This window comes from Lycorma delicatula, chromosome 1 (genome assembly GCF_047948215.1).
Source record: "Lycorma delicatula isolate Av1 chromosome 1, ASM4794821v1, whole genome shotgun sequence".
NCBI classification, from domain to species: domain Eukaryota; kingdom Metazoa; phylum Arthropoda; class Insecta; order Hemiptera; family Fulgoridae; genus Lycorma; species Lycorma delicatula.
The window spans coordinates 310,308,177-310,329,227 of record NC_134455.1 but is presented as its reverse complement, the minus strand read 5'-3'; the positions used below and the strand labels follow the sequence as shown (position 1 = coordinate 310,329,227).

General features: G+C 30.0%; 1 protein-coding gene across 1 annotated transcript; it reads right to left on the bottom strand.

Annotated features, from left to right (window-relative positions):
• Nucleotides 1–696: 696 nt before the first annotated feature.
• Nucleotides 697–19,527, bottom strand: Sf3b6 (splicing factor 3b subunit 6). The gene is made up of 4 exons (XM_075381487.1): nt 19,374–19,527; nt 13,783–13,901; nt 8,551–8,680; nt 697–1,154 (listed from the first exon to the last, which is right to left on the bottom strand). The coding sequence occupies exons 1-4, from the start codon at nt 19,398–19,400 to the stop codon at nt 1,062–1,064; spliced, it is 369 nt and encodes a 122-aa protein (XP_075237602.1). The 5' UTR covers nt 19,401–19,527; the 3' UTR covers nt 697–1,061.
• Nucleotides 19,528–21,051: the final 1,524 nt, after the last annotated feature.

Here is a 21,051-nt window from a genome sequence, read left to right as displayed (position 1 = left end):
AGGATGTCAAAAAAGAATTACAGCAGGCTTCAGGCTGGAGAAATTAACTTTTAGAGAGCTTAAAAATGGAAAAATGAGAAGGAATATTTAAAAACACACATATGAAAATAATAGTTGATCATAAGCAGAAGGAAGATAAAAAGAGTTGTAATAATGAAATTGTAAACCAAATGTTATAGACATATTAAAAAATGGATAGGGAAATATTACCAAGAATGAGACAAGATGAGAAGAAGAATGAAACGTGAATGGAGAAGACCCAGAAAACATGCAAGAGCAAGATCAATAACTGATGTTAAAGAAAACACGTAGTGAAGAGAATACTTCTTGCAACAAGTAGAGGACAAATGAAAGGAAGATAGAAAGAAGAAACTATGAAGCTTAACGTACAACTATTTCAGACACAAGCTGCAACAGAATCAGGATGCACGTATTACATAAGTGTATAGCTGTACAGTTATCACATGAAAAATATTATTACCAAACTAGTTTACCAATTTTTATAGTCTGGTGACAAGTTTTCATCACAACCAATAAGTATTTTATTTTTTTTTTTTAATGATTTTGTTAATTTTGTAATCTTTTTTTGTTTTGCTAATCATGCACTAACACCATAGTAAAACAGAATGATCTAGGAGTGAATGACAACATAAAAGAATAATTTACTATAACAATTAATACCAATTCAACACAATATAGCAACTTAAATAATGTATTTTACAATGATACAGTTTAAACATTTAAAAAAAAGTTGCCATGAAATGGATTTTAACACTGACACTTTTTAAAATGCTTGTTTATAAAGATTTTTAACAATAATCAAGAAGTAAATGAAAGCATTAATATAAATAGAATATTTCTCAATCAAACAATAAAAAAAATATTAAAAATCAATCAAAATACTATGTAATTGCTTAGAAAAACTTAGGTCATAAATCCTAATCTCTTATCTATTTTATTTATTTTTTTCTTATTCTTATCCATTTTCTTTTTTTAATATTCCATATCATTTTATTTTAAGGTTTAAATTACCATATACAGTTTATTATAAAATAAAATATTTATTTTTCATCATTAATTCCATATTTTGTCTTAACTTTATCCAATTCTTCTTTTTTCTTATCAACATCTATCCGCTTGAAAGCCTTATTAGCCTGAAACAGTCATAGTTTTAAATTATAAATACGAAAACTGGAAGTGAAGAATGAGTAAATACAGAAACAGAAGAAAATAAATGAACAGAAAAATCACATGTGTTTATATTTAAAAAAAATTCAATATAAATAATACAAACAATTTTCAAAAGTATGGGCACTAAAATTAAATTAAATAGCAAGTAGAAATTAAATTTATATTAACATTTTCCTGCTTTCACTTCTGCTTTTTTTTTGTTAATTTTAACAAGAAATTTATTGTTTTTAGTCTAATATTTCATGATGGTGAGCCGTCACATATGCAGACAAAAAAAAATTTGCAGGTCAACAAGTTGATGATGTTTTCATGTCTTATAGCATTGTACTTATGTAGCCACAAAAAGCATACAGCAACAACTCTGTGAACATTACTGTCAGACATCACACAATCTTATTGGTTGTATGGCCTTTTTACATAAATATCCTGTCATAGAATTTAGTGCACTATCAACATGTATCAGATTCACAGAAGACAGACAAATACTTTTATATTACAGGTGATACCTGAACAAACTGCTACATCCCCCTATCATGTTATTAACTTACACTGTTTTAACAAGTCATGTCTTATAGTAAAATATTTTTTTTTATTATAAATTTTGAATGTCAAATAAAAAGTAGTACTTTTTCATACACTTAAAGCAGTAAAAAATGTTGAAATTTCTTGTAATGCTTAAGTGAACAGTAAAGTATAAAAGCAATCTCAGAATAGTATCAAAAATAGTAAGAAAAAGATGTCTGTAATCATTACCTACCTTTTTTGGATATTCATTTGTTTTTCTGGTTTGATTCATGCCTAATTTGTTTTTATTCACTAACACTAACCATAACTAATAGATGCAACAGTTGATTAAATGAAGTAAAACTGATTATTGGTAAATATAAGCAGAAAATTACATCTTACTGACTGCTTTAAATCACAAAGGAAATACAGTTTATTTATTTTCTTACAATACAACAGACTTGCCTAATTACAATCACTTTAAATGGATGAATATAAAAAACTAACAACAAAATGATTAACCATTGTTAACAGCTGACTATTGATTGACATAACATAGTTACACAAGCACCATCAGTTTACGTTGGCAATTTCAAAATGGACCTTACTTTAAAAGCATACCTTGTAAATAATCAAAAGATGCTGATTGAACAACAGCATTATGGAGAGAAGAAAAGTTCTTTCTTTTTTCAGGATTCTGGTTTTGTAAGATAGCAAAAATACATAAAACTTTTAAGAGAGGAAAGTATTTTCTGATATGCTACAGGAAGGAAAAAATTGTGATCTTAGAGAAATCCTGTACAACAATCTGATGGAATTGTACAGATAAGTATAATACGTATACATGTAGATTGTATAGATAAGATTTAATATGTAAGCTGATAATGGCTTGCTCATAATGTAATGTTAAAGTTGATTAAAGGTGTTTTATTTTCAAAACTGAGTTTTCATTTCAGTGAGCGTGACAAGCTGATATACAAAATTAGATTCAAATCAGCAAAAACAGCAATAAGAAACTACCTCACTTTCTTTGAAAACCAAGTAAGTAATGCTGGGTTTTCTTGAGGATGTATTAGTTATCTATCAATGATATCTTATTACTTGAGCACTTTCTGAAGTTGATAAAGGAACCATACTGATAATATGGTTTCTGAAATTTATTTTATATTATCCACATAGACTTTTAACATAAAACTGTATTTGCACTTATACATAATCACAGAATAACAAAGTTCATTAAGAGAATACAGAATATATCTTCTCAAATTTTGTTGTTTTTTCCTTACATAACAGAAAAACATTGACAAGAGCAATCATCTAAAAACAACAAAAAATTTTTAACAAATTGTATTGAAGAAATGCACCTGTTGTCTATAATTTATTATTAATATTATGAATTCTTTCATTCATCAGAATCTTACATTTTTACTCAATATAAAGTATTCTAAACTTCTGAATTAATTTAATTTTCTATGAATAACTATACTGTAATTAATATTATTATTATTACCTCTGCCAGACTACAGTATTATTACTACTACTAATTACAACTGAGGAATGATAACTACATCAGAAGTTATACTTTTTATTAAGGGCTAATCCATCTGACGTGACCCAAGGGTAGTTGCTTGACTAATTAAAAAAAAATTGAATTTTATCCAGTGGTTTCTTACATGTCTCAGAACCTTAAAATTATTTTATTTTTAATTTTTTATTTAAGCAGTTTATCTGTGGAGACCATTTTTGTTACGGTGTGCACACCTATTTTTGTGATTTTAAGAGTTTAAGGAAAAAATCATAACTAAAAATCTGTTGGTCCTGGAAGGATGAAACAAAACGCGACTTATTCATATTTTCTCAAGGTAGCAGATCGATCCAGTGGTTTATTCATTTATCTCTCTTCTTTCTATGAGAAAATTACCAATAAAGTTGAACATGAAAAATGGTGAAATTTCACTTTTGGTAATTTTTTCAAGAGGAAGGGATGGCATACACAGTTTTAATTATTTTTTTATATGTAGGTATATGTTAGTAGTTTTACCATAAATAATATTAATGAAGTACTTAACCCTAAATTTTTATGAATTTTTGAAAACTAATTTTTAAAAAAAAAATTCAAATTTTGGCTTCAAATAACTCTGATGGGGCTGGTGTTAAAAATCTCAAATTTGCACAACTTACAGTGTTTTTATAGTTGTTTATGGCAAATAGAAATGTTTCTTGTGTACTATACTAATAAAAAAGTTATAAACTCTCAAAATCATGAAAAACCTGTGTAAAGCGATACCAGTTTGAATCACTACATAACTTTATCAGTAATTCTCTCATAGAAAGAAGAGAAATAGGTAAATAAACCAATGGAACAATCTTTTACCTTGAGAAAATGTGATTAAAGTGTTTTTTGTTTCATTCTTCCAGGACCAATAGTTGTTTAGTCATTATTATTTCTGTAAACCCTTACAATCACAAAAATAGGTGTGCACACCGTAACAAAAATGGCTGCCACAGGTAAACTGCTTAAATAAAAAATTAAAAAAAAATAGTTTTAAGGTTGTGAAACATGTAAGAAACAAGTGGGTAAGTTTCAATTTTTGTTTGAATTGATCAAGCAACCAGCTTATGTTTTTTTTTTTGGGACACTTCAAATAGATTAACAAACAAACCTCATCTTCACTTTTATAATTTGATCCAACTGTATTTATCTTTTGGAATTAGAACCAAAAAATTATTTGGGACATAAAGAGCTAAAAATTATTAGAAAATTGAAAAAAAAAACTTTTTATACAAATTAAGTTGAATATTTAGAACTAGGTTAAAAAATAGCTTAAAGTTATTAAAATATCTTTATCAATGACAGGTGATTGTATCTATTACAGAACTGCACCACTCTGCTTCACCACAATGGGCTGTTGATGACATTTTGAAATAAATTGTTTGTTTCAGTAAATCCATTTTTTTTTAATTCCATACTGTAGTAATAAATTGATATTTTAACTGTTGTTTGTATGAAAAGTTTTTTAAAAATTATAAATGGAGGTAGAAATATCAATATTTTTTAAAAGATTCATTATAACCATAATGATCTGAAATTTAATGAGAGTAAAGATAAAGATAAGACCAACACTTTAATGCATATTTTTTGTTCTGTTTTAGAAAAGTTACTGAGCCTGAAAATGTATAAAAAAAGGAGTTCAAAAACCACATTTTTCTATATTTGCATTCAATTTTTTTTTCAGTTATAATGTAACTTCTGGAACAAGAGAAAATTATGCTGTTTGGGCTGTCTAGAAGACAAACTTATAAAAATCACGTTATAACATGAACCAAAGTATGAAGTTCAAAACCATAAATCCTGCCAAAATAGTTTGAAACCATACATATAACTAATGAATCTAGGTCAACTTATACACTGGAGTTTAAATTAAAATGTTAAATTTCTCTAAATAAGTGAATTAAAAATAAATATATAATTAATGCAAGAATTTTCTTTTTAAAAAGAAAACGGACGAATAATTTAGTGAAATATTTTCATATACGTAATTTATAACTAAAAAACTATTTTTTTATTAGTCACTTTTTTGTAAATGTTCTGACTATTAAATACCAAGAACAAAAATCCTTCATGTAATAAATAGCTAATCATTAGTTAACATGTATCCATTTGGCTGTATGGTTCTCTAATACAGGTTACATATTTTGGCTAATCATATAGAGCATCTTAAAAAAATAGACTTTTCTAGTAACTTGAACATCACATATGTATCTAAATCTTTTAACAAATTACAAGAAAACTTTTCAGTAGACCATAACTGACTACAGTTTGTATATTTTTGCAAAATCTACAATTTTAAGTTAACTAATGAATTGTATTTTACAAAACACCTCGATAAAAAATTTACACAAATAGTACAAAAAACCCTGACATTAAATGTAAAATTTAATAAAAATATCAGTACAGGAATCCAATACAAACAATGGCTAATGCTCAGAAATTCTATTTTATATGTTTGTAATTGTGAGTCACGCTCTGCAGCTGATGCACCTGCATTCTTGAAGTATACAGTAAGTATATTTATCAGTATAATCCCTCTACCCGTATATTTCCACATAACATTTTCTAAATAAAATAATTTAATAATAAGCAATCTGAAAATCAGGTTTGTCTTTTTTCAATTCGTTACAGAGTTTGTTGTAGCTACAATGTGCACGATTACTTTCTTGTACAAAGTGTTCAGAAAGTCAGTGTGCAGTATTCATTAGAACTATGTGGTGTACTCTGTTTTTTCAGCATTAGGTTGGTTGCCCTGTGGGTTCATTGGCTGTTACTCAGTAATAAACCAAGATATCAGTTGTGGAATTGTGGTTAAACATGCTTCATTTTTTTTTTCATATTGTTTCAATTACTGGACTCAATCAAGAGAAACATAATGGTTCTTTTGTTTGAGAAACACAAGTTTGTCATAGAACATGTATTTTGTGAAGGTGACAAGTATACTGATCTAGTGAAGCACAAGTTTTCTGGAATGTTTCCAAATACTCCTGTTTCTCACAACAATGCAGTTCAAAAATTTCAGGTAACAGGCTCTGTTGAAGAAGTTGATCGAAATGGGAGACCAACTAAACCAAATGAACAGAAGCTGCTTGATATTTTGGATGCTATGGCCAAAAATCCATCAAAGGCAATGGGTTCATTAGCACAGCAACAAGATATCAAACTTGCTACCGCATATAAAGCTGCAAGAAAAGAATTGGAACTTTTCCCTTACAAAGTAATGTGTGTTCTAGAACTAAAACCTACAGATCATGCCAAAAGACTAAACTATTACCAATGGTTTAAATATTTTATTGACCAAAATTCTGTAGGTATCTTGACATTACATTTTAGCGTAGTTTCATCTGGGATGGTATATTAATTCACAAAATACATGACTATGGTTGATAACTAATCACCATGAATTACACGAAAAATCTTTACACAAAGCAAACATTTTCTGGGTTGGTGCAAGTAGAATTTGCATTGTAGGTTCAATCTTTTTTTTGAAAGTACCGTTAATCATAATTGTTCTGTGTTGTTTTAACAAACTTCATTAATCAGTACACAGAAGTGGAAATCAATCACAGTTGGTAACAAGAAGATGGTGCCATAGTGCACACGGCTAACAGGTCAATAATGTTTTTAATTTGGTAAATAAATCACGAGGGATTTGTGGCCTGCACATTCATCTGATCTGATTCTGCCAGATTACTTTCTATAGAGGACAGTGAAACAAGCAGTGTATCCGAACAGATTTAATGAACTAAAAACCGCAATAACGGCACATGTACAAGACATTCCAGTACATCAGCTGGTTAAAGTGTTTGAAAACAAACACTGAAAAATGTTCAGTGTTGTATTGATGTTGGAGGAGGTAATTTTAAAATGTTTTATAAACTATTTTAATTATAATATCCATTTCTATAAAATAATGAAATAAAAAAAATAAATAATAATTAAGAAAGTTTCATCATTACAGTTCAATGATTTCAGCGTACAGCAACTTTTTAAACGCACTGCATAATAAAATCGCATATGAATTTAGTCATTTCTCATAAAATAACCCCATCTGTGCAGTTTTTATTTTTTAAATTTATTTCAGAAGCTAAGATTTATTCATAAAACTCATTCTAATATGTAGGTGTGTGGTTAGCATACTCTTTATTTAACATACATATAACATCTTCACTGAAATAAGACCTACCATATAAATAATGAAATAATGGTCAGTGTTATTACAGAACAATATTTATTATTTTTGTCCTTGCAAACCCTCTACAGTTTTGCTGCAGGGTTTTTTTTTTTTTTTAATTAAAAAAGCACAACCCAAGAGAGTAGGAATGATAAAATTGTCTGTTGCATTGAGCATTCTATAGTTTTAAGCTCCTGTTTACTATAGGTCTCATTACAATTAAGTGATTTCTTAATTAAAAAGCTAATTTGGTAGATAAAAAGAATGGTTTTAGAAGTTAGCTATACCATTTCAAAATGAAGTTTCTTTTTATTTTTACTGGCCAAACTGCCAACATAACAGACCAAACCTGCCTTAATAGTAGATACACATCTATTTGATGCTTGTCATTATATTATGTATATATATATATATATATATATATGTCTTTCTTATGGCCATAATACATGTAAAACAGTTGAAACACAAGACAAAAACACACTAATCAATATTGGTTTCTCTAAGAAAAATTATTTTCACAACACAACCGCATATAGTCTGAGCTTTCATTTTTCAGTGAGCTGTTTTTTCATTTCAGTGAACTTGACAAACTGATATAAAAGTAAATTTAAATCAACAAATAAGGTGATCCGAGACCACCTCACTTTCCTTACAAATCAAGTAAGGATGTTCTTGAGCATGACTCTCACTAGTTATCTATCAATACCTGGTTATTTGAACATTTCTGAAGTTGATTATGTCACAAGTCAGAGTGCCTAAAATACTTGGTCAGTTTTCATATTTAAATGTTAAAAGTAATATTTAGTTGCTTTATCATTTCATGAAAACTGAAATAAACTAAAGCAACAAAAATATAAAGTAAAAACTATAATCAATTTTTGTTAATTCATAAATCTAATATGTAACAAATCAGTGATTGCTTTATATAAATATTATCGTATTTAAATACTTATTGACAATAGCCAATATTTCTTGAACCTACTAAATAAAGTAATGTTTAACTTATAAAAAACAAAACTTAGTGTTAAAATTGGATTCAATGAATATTTATTTACATAAGGATTTTTAAAAACTTTTGTTTAAAAATAAACTATTAATCAAATTATGCACTAAGACACAAATAACTCACCTGATAATATAACACAACCAAATATCTATTGCAAACATTAAAGCCAGACAAATGGTCACATGCATTTTTTGCATCAAAAATATCTTCATAAACAACAAAGGCAGTACCTCTTGTATCTGGTGTATTCCCTCTGAAGCAAATATGACACAATAAATAAATAATTAATTTTACAAGATTCATTATTAATTTCGATGAATTACAACTATTTAAGTTCAAAAAACAACTTCACTCATGAATTGGATTTGAATATGACATTAGGAGTACCAAATTTTATTTAGATCGCAATCATGTTGCTGCTTATAGGTGAAATGCTACAGACTACATCATGAATTTATGATCTACTCATTCTGTCAAAAAATCTTAACTGTTGCAAGCCACACTTTCTCAATTTCACAAAAAAAGTAGAGAACTACTATTCTAAAGTACGGAAACAACACAAACTTAGTACAAAGTGTAAACAAAGTTGATAATGATTACACTCAATTATATTTTTAAAATAAAATATTTATGTTATAAAACATAAAATTATACTTTTGTGAGAAATTTTTCTTTAAAATCTTTTTTTTTTCTGGCCAGATTCGCGTTTTCATTTCTTTTATTCTATCATTTCTTGTCCTCAATATAGGTCTATTAGGCAATATAGCCTAAGGCATATTAAATTTTCAATTATTTTCATTAATTAAAATCTTTGATTTTCTTTACTATGTATACTTTTTACAATTTTTTCTAGAACCAAATTCATTAACCCTGGTTGCCTTAATATGCATATAAATATCTGCAGTTCTTATATCTTCTCCAATTTTGCAATATAGCAACAAACATTCTTTTTTTTTTTTTTTTTGTAAAACAGGAAATCCTAACTTTTACAGTAAATATCATTTGAGTATTTATTTCTTGATAATTTTTTTAAACCTACGTTAAAGCATTATAACTAATTTAAAAAAATAATATTTATTACCATTAAGAAAAAACACAACTATACATTTTACTGAGTTTGGATGGACATATAAGTTAAGAATGTTTTATATTTCTTACCAGCGGTAAATACAAGTTTGGATCTCTCTCAAGGAGAAATAAAAAAGAAACCAGCAGTGATCATCCAGCAGGAATTTTTAGCAACCGTCAGTAGTTACGAAGAACATATTAGAATTTATACTGACGGTTCTAAAACCGAACATGGTGTTGGATGCTCAATATATGTAAATGAAGAAACCCACTTTTGGAGACTGCCAGATGTGGCCAGTGTCTACACGGCAGAACTCACTGCAATTCAGCAACCTCTTCGCTACACTGAACACTATTGCGAAGAGAGAGTGCTAATATGTTCCGATTCATTAAGTGCACTCGTCGCAATTCGGAACAAGAACATTAAGGATGTCCTAATTGCAAACATCCTGTCCATTTTATACGTACTAAAACAACGAGGACAGCAATGTGTATTTGTATGGACTCCAGGGCATGCTGGTATTACAGGTAATGAAATCGCAGACGAAGCTGCCAGAAAGGCAACAGTCTGCGATGACTTGGATGCATTTCCTGTAAGAGTGGCAGATGTTAAAAACCGTCTAACAAACATAGTAAGAAACAAGTGGAACGCTGAATGGAGGAGTTTATATACAAAATTAAACTCAGTTAAACTTCTCCTTATAAATGGAAAAGCGACTTTAAGTTGACTCGCCGTGAACAAGTAGCGGTGACCAGACTTAGAATCGGTCACACGCGATTAACAAATTTATATTTGTTAACCGGCGAAGTGAGACCAATGTGCGGTGTTTGTAATAAAACACTGACAATCAAGCATCTAATAGAAGAGTGTACCATATATGAGGACCTCAGAAAGAGGTTCCGTCTTACAAATAATATTAGTGCTGATCTGGATAATGGAAATGAAGAAAATATAGTTGCATTTTTACACGCCAGTGGACTTCTTAAAAGTCTATAAAATGAAAGTTTAAAGCTGTGGTAAAAGATACTCTAAGCGATAGTTTTATATATACATATAAGGGAGTCTCGAAGCGTGGCACGTATAGTGACGGGAGGTAGCCCTCTTGCCTAGGCCATTTTGGCTCACCTGCATTCAAGAGCAGTGAGTCGGGGTGTGTCCGATGATGGCATGGCGGACCCTCAAGGGTGGATTGAGGGCGCGAGGCTATGGGTGTACGCCGTGCATACCTATGGCCTGATATAAGAAGGATTCAACTGCCACGGCACCCTGGCACGACTGATATACTGCTCAACGGCAGTTCTGGTCGCCCCGAGGGTGCTTAAACAAACTATAAATGAGACTTCGTAGAAGAAAGAAAGATATGGTATTGATAAGTTTAATTTTAATTTTAATTTCATGGTCTTTTGAGAACCTATCTCAAATTTTAATATTGGGGCCCTTTACACCCCGTAAGTGTTTGTGATTGTCCTTGTCTTTTATTTTTTAATGTTTATTGTGAAGTTTGTGTTTTTAAATAAAATGAAAGGGCCCTTTACACCCTTACATATGACGATCCTGATGGAGATAATAATTTCTTTTAAAGAATGTGACAAGGACTAATGACCTTAGCAATCGATGCCCGTAAAAATTCAGTTAAAAAAAAAAAAAAAAAATATATATATTTCTTTCTAAATTCAATTCTACACGTGCTACAAAAATTTGAGAAAACCACCTACACTGTGTTTAATGTTTCACAATCTTTGATTTATGAAGTTTTGACTGAAAAATTAGGCTATAAAAATTGCGTGCCAGATGGGTGCCAAAGATATTAACCAATACACACAACGAAAAACATCTTGTTACAACGCATGAACTTTTGTGGCATACTGAAAATGAAGGTGAAATTGTTTGATCACATTTTCACCAGAGATGAAACCTGCATTTCTCATTCAAACACAGAGACAAAGCAGCAATCAATGCAAATGCGGCATTCATCATCATCACTCCCTAGATCAAAGAAATTTAAATTCAAAAGAATGTTCAATAAAGAAGCTTATGGCTACTGTTTTTTCAGACAAAAAAAAGGTGTCTTCCTTGTCAAAGAATCCCAATATGTATTAAAAAACATTAAAACGTCTTAGAAGAGCTATTAAAAAGTTAACAATGTGGGATGGTAAACTGTAGAATTTTGCTTTTCCTTGACAATGCCTGCCATGTACAGTAAATCAGATAGTGAGACAACTGGAAAAATCTTGTTGGAAAATCTTCACCCTATAGCCCTGGCTTAGCTACCAGGAATACTTTTTTCTTCACATTAAACAGTGTATTGCATCACAAAAAGTTTGACAATGATGAGAAATTAAAAAATAGTATTACTTCATGGTATAAGTCATTGGCAGCAGAATTTTTTGAAGAAATGAAGCTAGTGAAGTGCTATGAAAAATGAGTTGACAGTTATAAATGTAGAAAAGTAGTTAATAAATGTATTTTTATGTATAAGTAATAAAGTTTGTTCATACTTTTTCAGTTTTGTTTTTATTTCAAAACAGACCTTACTTTAAAGATATGCCTCATATTTGGACCTCATTTCCACAAAGTTTTCACTTACTTTTCCTATCTTTCTAGTAATTATATTTATCTCTACCAAATTAAGTATTTTCTTTAAACAGCCTTCCTTTATTACTCTGCTTTTTCTATTAATTTTATTTGTTACATGCCAATTCATATGTCTGCCAGTATCCTTCAGTATTATTTTGCAGCTTCATACATTAATTATTTTTATTTCTTGTTATCCAAGATTTTCTATTAAATGTTACTTTTTTATCAAAAAAAAGTAACTTCTTTCCTGCTTCAATTATCTGCTCTTTCAAATATTCTTATTAGAAAAATAAGTAAATCAGTAGAAAAACAGATTATATTTTTTTTATAACTTAAAACTGAATCTACGTTTCACTATGATTTCAATTTTTGATCACATTTACTTTAAGTTTGGCTGTATCAAATTCAGTTCTCAGCTTTTTCTTGAATTTCTTTAACTTTAGCTATATTTCTATTACTGTCACTGTCTGTTCCTACATATATCTTTTACAGTCCACAATTTGAGTTTTAAATCTCTGCCTAACCATTACACAGTTCCTTACATAATCCTTCCTATATTTCTGGCCTCATCATTTATTCATCTTCTTTCGTAACTTTATAAAAAAGATATTGGCAATTACTAGTACATATTTGGTACAAAATTCTTAGATTCTCTTTCATTTCCTTATCTAGTACTCCTGTAAAACTATTTTTTCTTCTTGAACTTTTCCTATTTCAGCATCAAAGACTTCCATTGCCATCAAATTGCCATTACCTTACTTATATGTCTTTAATAATTACGTGAACCTATCGACTATAAAGTAAAAGATTCTCCAAGATATCCTAATAAATTCCATTATAAAATATCAGTGATACATGAGTTAGGTAAAAATATATGATTGTCTTAGAAGACACGTAAATAGCAGTCATCTTTGTCAAATTTATTAGGTGTTAAGCAACATAAAACAAGTCACAATAACCAAACATAAATATATATCTTATAGCAGCAGTATTGATGTCTTACTTTTGTCAGATGCAATCAGCAAGAAAAGAGAAAGAGTTTACTACTGAAACTAAATTAAAACTTTCTGTGGTCAGGGATACCTGAGAAATTGGCCCACTGAGAATATTGCATCCATAAAGAATTTAACAATTTGACAATTTTCACAAGAGAGCGCACTATTCAAATAACCACGATTGCATATATAATACCCAGTAAAAATTATAAATTAAGGTATCATTCAATCAATTAAGGTATCAAGATATCATTCACTACCAAAGATCTTTAAAGATTCATCTTTATTCAACATGGTCACTTGCAAAGATTTCTGTCAACAATTTTTGTTGTATTTTCATTAAAATGAAGCATAAATACAAAAATTACAAGTAAAACATTTTTAAATATTTTAGTTTTTAAAAAGAGAAACAAAAGAACATGTTTAAGAACATGCAGTTCTAAGATAAGAAGTTTTACAGTTTGTAATTAAAGACGTTAAAATTTAAATTAACCATCATATGAAGTTAGTCATTATTAATGATAACTTTCATTATTATAAAGCAATTTTAATACATGTGTTTGCAGGGATTTCAGATAATGAGCTTCTTGGATAACATGAGACTCTGTTACCTTGTTGACAGCTATTAACACTAATTAACTCTCTACTAATCATAACATGTGCAAACATATTCAAATTAAAAATAAAAATAGATAATTTAAATTACAAACTTACACTCTAATCTGTCTAATAGCCCCATATTTGCCAAATATATCGTACATCTCTTCAGCAGTTATCTTATAAGGCAGATTACGTATATATAAAACACGATTAACCTCAGGTGGAAGTCTTACCTACCAAAAACAAAACAAAGATAGATTAATTTTACATGTTTTACAACATGGTATACCTTAAGAGTGTGAAAAATGGATTTTAAAGTTCAAGACATAAATAATGGTTTATTATTTCAGAAAAAGTCAGTATTTGAAATATTTATTCTCTGTACAGAGTTTGAAGTGAGCAGCAGTGTCTTATCTTATCACTACTGCTTTTATTAGTCAATCAAGTGTGCCGTTATCTTATCGCTTTATCAATTATTTGTCATTTTGTTCTGTTCTGTTATGTTTGTGTTGTTGATTACATTATTATTATTATTATTACTCTGCTGTATCATTGTTATTATATTATTATTGTGTTGTTAAACAGATTACTAGGTCTACATACTGTGCAGTCTGTAAAAAGGAAGTTAAAGAAACCAATAGAGGTAAGCATAGCCATATTTGTGATTGTAGTAACTTTTTTGGGCATATTTCATGTACAAACTTTTCAAGATGGGACACTGTTATTGCAAACCAACTCAAACGGAATAAAATTTCTCTGCACAGCCTGTGATGACATTTCTACTCAACACATACTTATTCACAATATGAAAGGAATTACTGAACAACTACAGGATGAAATCATTGATCTTAAGAAAACAATCTTGACCCCCTGCCTTAACCTGCAAGCCTGTCTGAAAACACTATACACAATGTTATAGAGCGGTAGGAAAGATCTTGTAAGCATTACAAGATCTTTCAGTGGAGTCAGGGATACCTGAGTAATTGACCCACTGAGAATATTGCAGCCATAAAGAATTTAACAAATGAAATTATCCTGGTCAGATGGATTTTAGACTAGAATATAACTGATTATGTTGGTAGAATGGGGAAGAATAAGCATAGACTTGTCAAGATTTGTCTTGAAAATTTAGAAATGATAAAACTGTTTTTTCAAAACATCCAGGAAGTTTAAAAAGAGAGGTTTCCACACTTTCAATGATCAAACTGTTTCTCAACAGCAGTATCTTACCAGTCTACATCAACAATTGCAGGCTTGGTTTGATAGCAGGAAAAACATTTAACTATTAATTATTCTAGAGACATTCTTTGTACTGTATTCAGTCAAAAACATAAATACAGTGGCAAACAAATTAATTCAAACACAGTATCTTTAACAAATTTTATTTTTAAAAGAAAAAATGTTTAATAGTCAAACTTACTCAAATTTAATAGTTTATGTGTCCTCCTTTGTTTTTGATTATCTCATTAATCCTCTCTAGCATTGATTCCACTAAGGTAGAATAATGATTTTTGATTTCTTCATCTCGAAATCAAACCTGTATCACAAAACTAATAAAGTGAGTTTTTGTGCTACAATTCATTTTCCCAAGTCTTCTTTTTAGTACGGCCCATAAATTTTCTATGGGGTTCAGGTCAGGGGGAGTTCCCTGCCCACGAGAACAGTCAAAATTTTTGGTTTTTAAAGAACTCTTTTCCTTTCTTTGACATGTAACATAGTGCAAGGTCCTGTTGGAAAATGAGTTCTGGGTTCTTCTGCATAAGTGGGACTACTTTTCTTTGACATACGTTAATGTATTAGTCTGATTTCATCATCTCATCCACGGGCATAAGTGCTCCTGGCCCTTCATGTGTAAAACATCCCCAAAAAATTTTTTTGGCTGTATTTGGAGCTTGTTGCAGGTGTACTGGCATAGTAGTCCTCTCATCTGCTGACTTATGAATGTAGGCTACTCTCTCCCCTTGCACAAAGAAATGAGTCCCATCTGAAAAAAAAACTTTTTCTACATCTTAATAGTCCATTCTTTATGTTCCTTTGCCCATTGAAGTATTTTTTTGTCTTCATAACCTGTATCAGTCAGTAACTGCTTCTTTTTAGGTTTCCAAGCAATTCTTCCCACTGCCAACAATCTTCTACAAACTGTCATATCAGAAACATTAGTCCCACTGGTTCTCAAGCTCCTATTAAGGTCAACAGCTGACAACTGTGAATTAATTTTGCTTTTTCTTATTAGTAATCTATCTTCTGTAGGTGTGGTTTTCTTTTTCCATCCACATTTTCCGTTTCTTTTTGGAGAGATGGAACCTGTTTCGTAAATTTTTCACAATTTCATTTATAGTACCTAAGCAAGATAATTTTACTGCAACAAAATAAGAGTAAATTTTCACAGTTCCTTTTGCTTTTTCGGGTGTAGCAACATTAAAATGGCTTTGTAATTCTCTTCATTCACTAACATAAGTAACATGTTATGTTTATTTTATTGTTATTTTTTGTTGTTTAATTTTCAAATATTTTCTGAAAATATACTGAAATCTATCCTAACTGAAAATAAAAGAAATGAGCAGGTTTTTTAATTGTTTTTACAGAAATGGTTTTTGTTACATCAACATGAAACATGAAAAAAAGTGCCAGGAAAGGGGTTAGATATATAAGTGCCAGCAAAGGTTTACTCATATATGTGGTATACAAGTGATTAATAACAACTCCAGGAAATTATGCATTCTCCTCCACGTAGCAACCATGTGATGTCAGCAAGATGTATGGAACAAGGGAAAGAAGTGCACTTTCATCCCTTGTTCCGTTCAGAAATTATGGCCACACAATCAAATATTTTTATTTATATAAGTTAAGGCCATTTTTTAGCCCAGTAAAACAAGATTTTTTTGGTATAATTTCTAATGCTCAAAGTCACATCAAAAATTCATTACATATTTTCTAAAATAAGGAACAAGGAATGTTATGTACTAGTATAAAAGTGATGACTTCATCCTTTATATATTTGTAAATTCTAGTTGCTAAAAATCAATGAACTTCAAATGATATTGCAAAATGAAATTATAATAAATCTTGCATTAAAACATTTGAACAATTTGTTATTAGCTACCTAAATTTGGTAAAATTATTTCATTTCTATCAGTATTAATAAACATATATATTGAAAAATGACAATAAAAAATGTGCAGTGACATTAAATTAATTTTAAAATTCTTGAAAATGTTGTATAAATAATACATATACAAGATACTTTACACATACAATCTAACAGTTTGTGTAAAGTTGTTAATGCAGATTCAAATGCAATAAATATAAAATTAACAATAGTATTGTTCAATCATAATGTTACAAATACCAGAATCTTTATTATTTTCATGAAAAAAATAAGTATCACAAAATACTGTACAACATTCAGTAATGTTCTCTCTTTTTCTGTTTAGCATTCTTAGCCTGCATAATGTGTTAGTATAGGTCTAAACAAATACTACTACTTTATGTTTTCTCCCACTTGAACGAATTTTAAATAGTTCACTTATTATATCCATTAAAATTAAACAGTTTAAAAATACTAAAATAAAAAAAGTTTTATAATTTAAATATAAAACTTATACACTATAACTAATTTAGTTTTAGCTTGTTACTTTGGTATGGCCCTAACTCGTTCAAAATGTTGCGTATTATGCTACAGCAACAATTATAAGCATAAAGTATTATTATTATTACTACCAGCTAGTGAGCACTTAATTTTAAAGTTTCAAGTCACAGTAATGATTTTTTTTAATATGGGCTATACATAACAAATGGCTTAACTTTAAAGGTGCCCCTCCAGTTCAAACCTACAAAAGAGCATTTAAAAAATTAAAAATTGTTAAAAAATGCATTTAAAACATAAAAAAATGTTAGGTTAGGTTACTTTTCACTTGCCTTCAGAACTTCAGCTTGTACAGTTCCGCTACTTCCCAGAGGAAATCATGCATGAACTATATAGCCTCCTCTCTTTAAACAAAAATTCTGCCAAATAACCTTTGAAGTGTTCAGATTTTTTTTCCATCACAGGTATGCAATAATATCATATAATTCACCAAAGGCTCTCAATGCCAGGGATGTGGATGAACAGTGGTTACCCATCTAAAATCTCCTGATTTCTTCTCGTGTACTTCTCCACTAGCTTCCATGCATACAAATTATACACTGTGGTTCACTCGAAGGTGCCTGAAACCTTCATCATTGAGACAGTCGTATGACTTTAACCCACCGAGTTGGTCTAGTGGTTAAACTTGTCATCAGTATAAACTTGCAAATCAGCTGATTTCAAAGTCAAGAGTTCTCAGGTTCAAATCCTAGTAAAGGCAATTACTTCTGTAAGGATTTGAATACTAGATCACAGTTACCGGTGTTCTTAGAAGGCTGGGTTTCAATATACCACATATCTCAGGAATAGTCGACCTGGGACTGTACAAGATTACATTTCATTTACATTCATACATACCATCCTCACTCATCCTCTGAAGTAATACCTTACGGTGGTTCCGGAGGCTAAACAGAAAAAGAGAGAGAGAGAGTCATGCGACTTTAAACAGTCTGAGATGATTGAGGTTCCCAGTAATATTTGATCCCTTGTTATGTTAAGTAACGTTTTTTTGTCTCTTCTCTGTACTGGTAACACAAAAAACTTTCCTTCCAGACCATGTTACACGCCACCAAATACCCACTGATCATCCACTCGTTGGCCTCTATTGAACTTCCTTTTCCCAAATTTAGCTTCGTCTATTTCAATGAATTTTCCAGGACCACCGATGTTCGTTGACTTTCTTATCACCCAGTCAACACACACTTTCCTAATTAATAATTACTCCAATGAACCACTGTTGCTAAGGACAACTTCAATTCATGCTCTATAAACCCCTGTTTGTCTCACTTAAGAAGAAACCATGACACTACAAACAACAACACTTTCTCCACAGGTAACATTGACTTTTCAAAAAATGTTTTCTTTCATGCCACCCTTTCCTCTTGCATTACAACAGAAATTATAAGTTCCTCTATGCTTGTTGATTTTCACTTCTTTCCCAAACTTTCTACACTGTGTTCTCAAATTTAGTAATCCATGTGCCTCAAAGAAATTCAATAGATCCTCTTCATTATTCTTATACAATTCAGTAAAGCTCAACACAGAAATATCACATCCAATGCACCAATTCGCCGTGCTATACGACTACCATGCTCCTCAAGTATCGAAACATTCTGCGTCTTGCAAATAGTAACAAAGTTCTGAAGGTGAAAGGTAACCTAACATTTTTTAATGTTTAAAGTGTGTTTTTCTTAAAATGTTTAATGTTTTAAGTACTTTTTTGTAGGTTTGAAACTGGAGGGGCACCTCTAAAGTTAAGCCTAATAAATAATCTACATTACACCTCTCACACTTTCTAGCAATGTAGGGGGAACTTTTAGCAATCAATCAGAAACTGCGTCTACAACATATGAAATATGTGTTTATAAAAGTTTTTTAGTTTCATTATAATGCTCAGAATCACTACGAAAATTCATTACTTATTTTCTATATACAGTAACAAGGAATGTTATAAGAAAAATAGATAAAAATAAAATTTGACATTATGTCATAACCTTTTTGTTACACTAAGTATGTAAATTACTGTATTGCCAAAAAAATATTGAAAAAAAGTTTAATGATATACAAATTGTCTACTTACGTTTGCTCTTCTCTGCATCATAGCCATTTTGATAAGTAAAAAAACACACAAAACAGAAAACAGAATAATATACACACTAAACAAATTTACGACACAAACGCAACGTAACCTCGACTTCTCAACTCGCAATTAGAGTATCGTTGTTCTACCGATATCGATTTACGTAATATCTGATCATTCGTACACATTGTGTATCGTGACTTACCAAGTATCGATAATTTTGTATTCTGACAGAAATTCAGCGTTTTATACCTCTGCCTTTAAATGTAAGAAATATACGGTCAGATTGTATTTTTTTAGATTTTCCACTAAAATAAAACACCTTAAAAAATAATTTTACTTTTTTTTGTGACAAAGTCGAGTATGAAAACAAAAATAACAATAATAAATATAGATAGGAAATAGCTATAAAAAAGTGATTTGCTTATTTTTTGGAACCAAGTAAATTTTCTTGTTTTACCAGTTGTTCAGGCATGAAATCAAGTCATAATTTCTTTATTTTGTAGACTCCTTTACTTCTTTAATCTTGAACGATTCATCTTAGTAACGTACCTCATCTCTATTAGGGTCCTAAAATTTAACTTACCAAAGTTTTAAACAGTATATTAAATCCTTACTTGTAAAAATTTGGTGCGAGGCCCTTAAAATATTAAAATAAATTTTCTTTAATTCAATTAAATTATAATCTAACCTGTAAATATCTTGTTCACACGGAAATTCGATACGAGTCATTAACTAAACAGTTAAAATGTATGGCAATAAATTGTATAATAGTGTTATTAATAAATTGGCAAAATCTGTCCCTCATGTCGTGCTAGAATTAGCTTTGCAGGATCTTTGATTTGTAAAAATTTCATGTTGAAAGTATTTATTTAATGCTGAACTTTTACATACTCATTGTTTTTGGTATAAAATAATGTTTCATTCCAGTCTAGCATGCGATATTCACTAGAAAATGAGTCATTCGAAGTTGTCAAAAGTCGATTTTTAGTATCGTTTGCTTAGGACGTTACTCATCAAGATAGTAGTAGAAATATGAAAAAATATAAAAATATAAGCCTGGTGACTAATATCGGCTGGGAAATTGGTCTGACAGCCAATAGACTCTCAAATCGCTATGTTATTTCAGGTACTTATTATACGGGAACCCTTCTGAAATCCAATTGTTTTTTTTTTGGGAGCGAAAAACGCCTGCGGGTTATCATCGCCTGGAGTTTTTTTTAATTAAAAAATAAAAGAAAATAAAGCTACTCTAAAAGATGAATAAAACTTACAACTAATATCACAGATAAAAACTAAAATAAAACCAAAAGTGCATAGAATTTAACAAAGTCCGAGATGGGTGTAAAGGGCCCATTCTCGGATAACAAAAAGACTAAAAAGAAAACTAAAAAAGATCTAACATAAAAAATATACTCGACAATAATAATTTTTTTGTATTAACCCAGTACTAAGCAGAAATAGAAACATGCGGTTTAAAATTTCATTATCATTGTACAAGACACCACGGATATTTCTGGGTAGATTAAATTTACGACGCAACGCCGCATAACGTATGCAGTCTATGAGTATGTGGTGCACAGTCATGCGGCAGTTGCATCGCGCGCGTGTCTACCTGACATCAGGTAGTACTCGTGTGTGATCCTCGTATGTCCTATTCGCAATCGACAGAGGACTA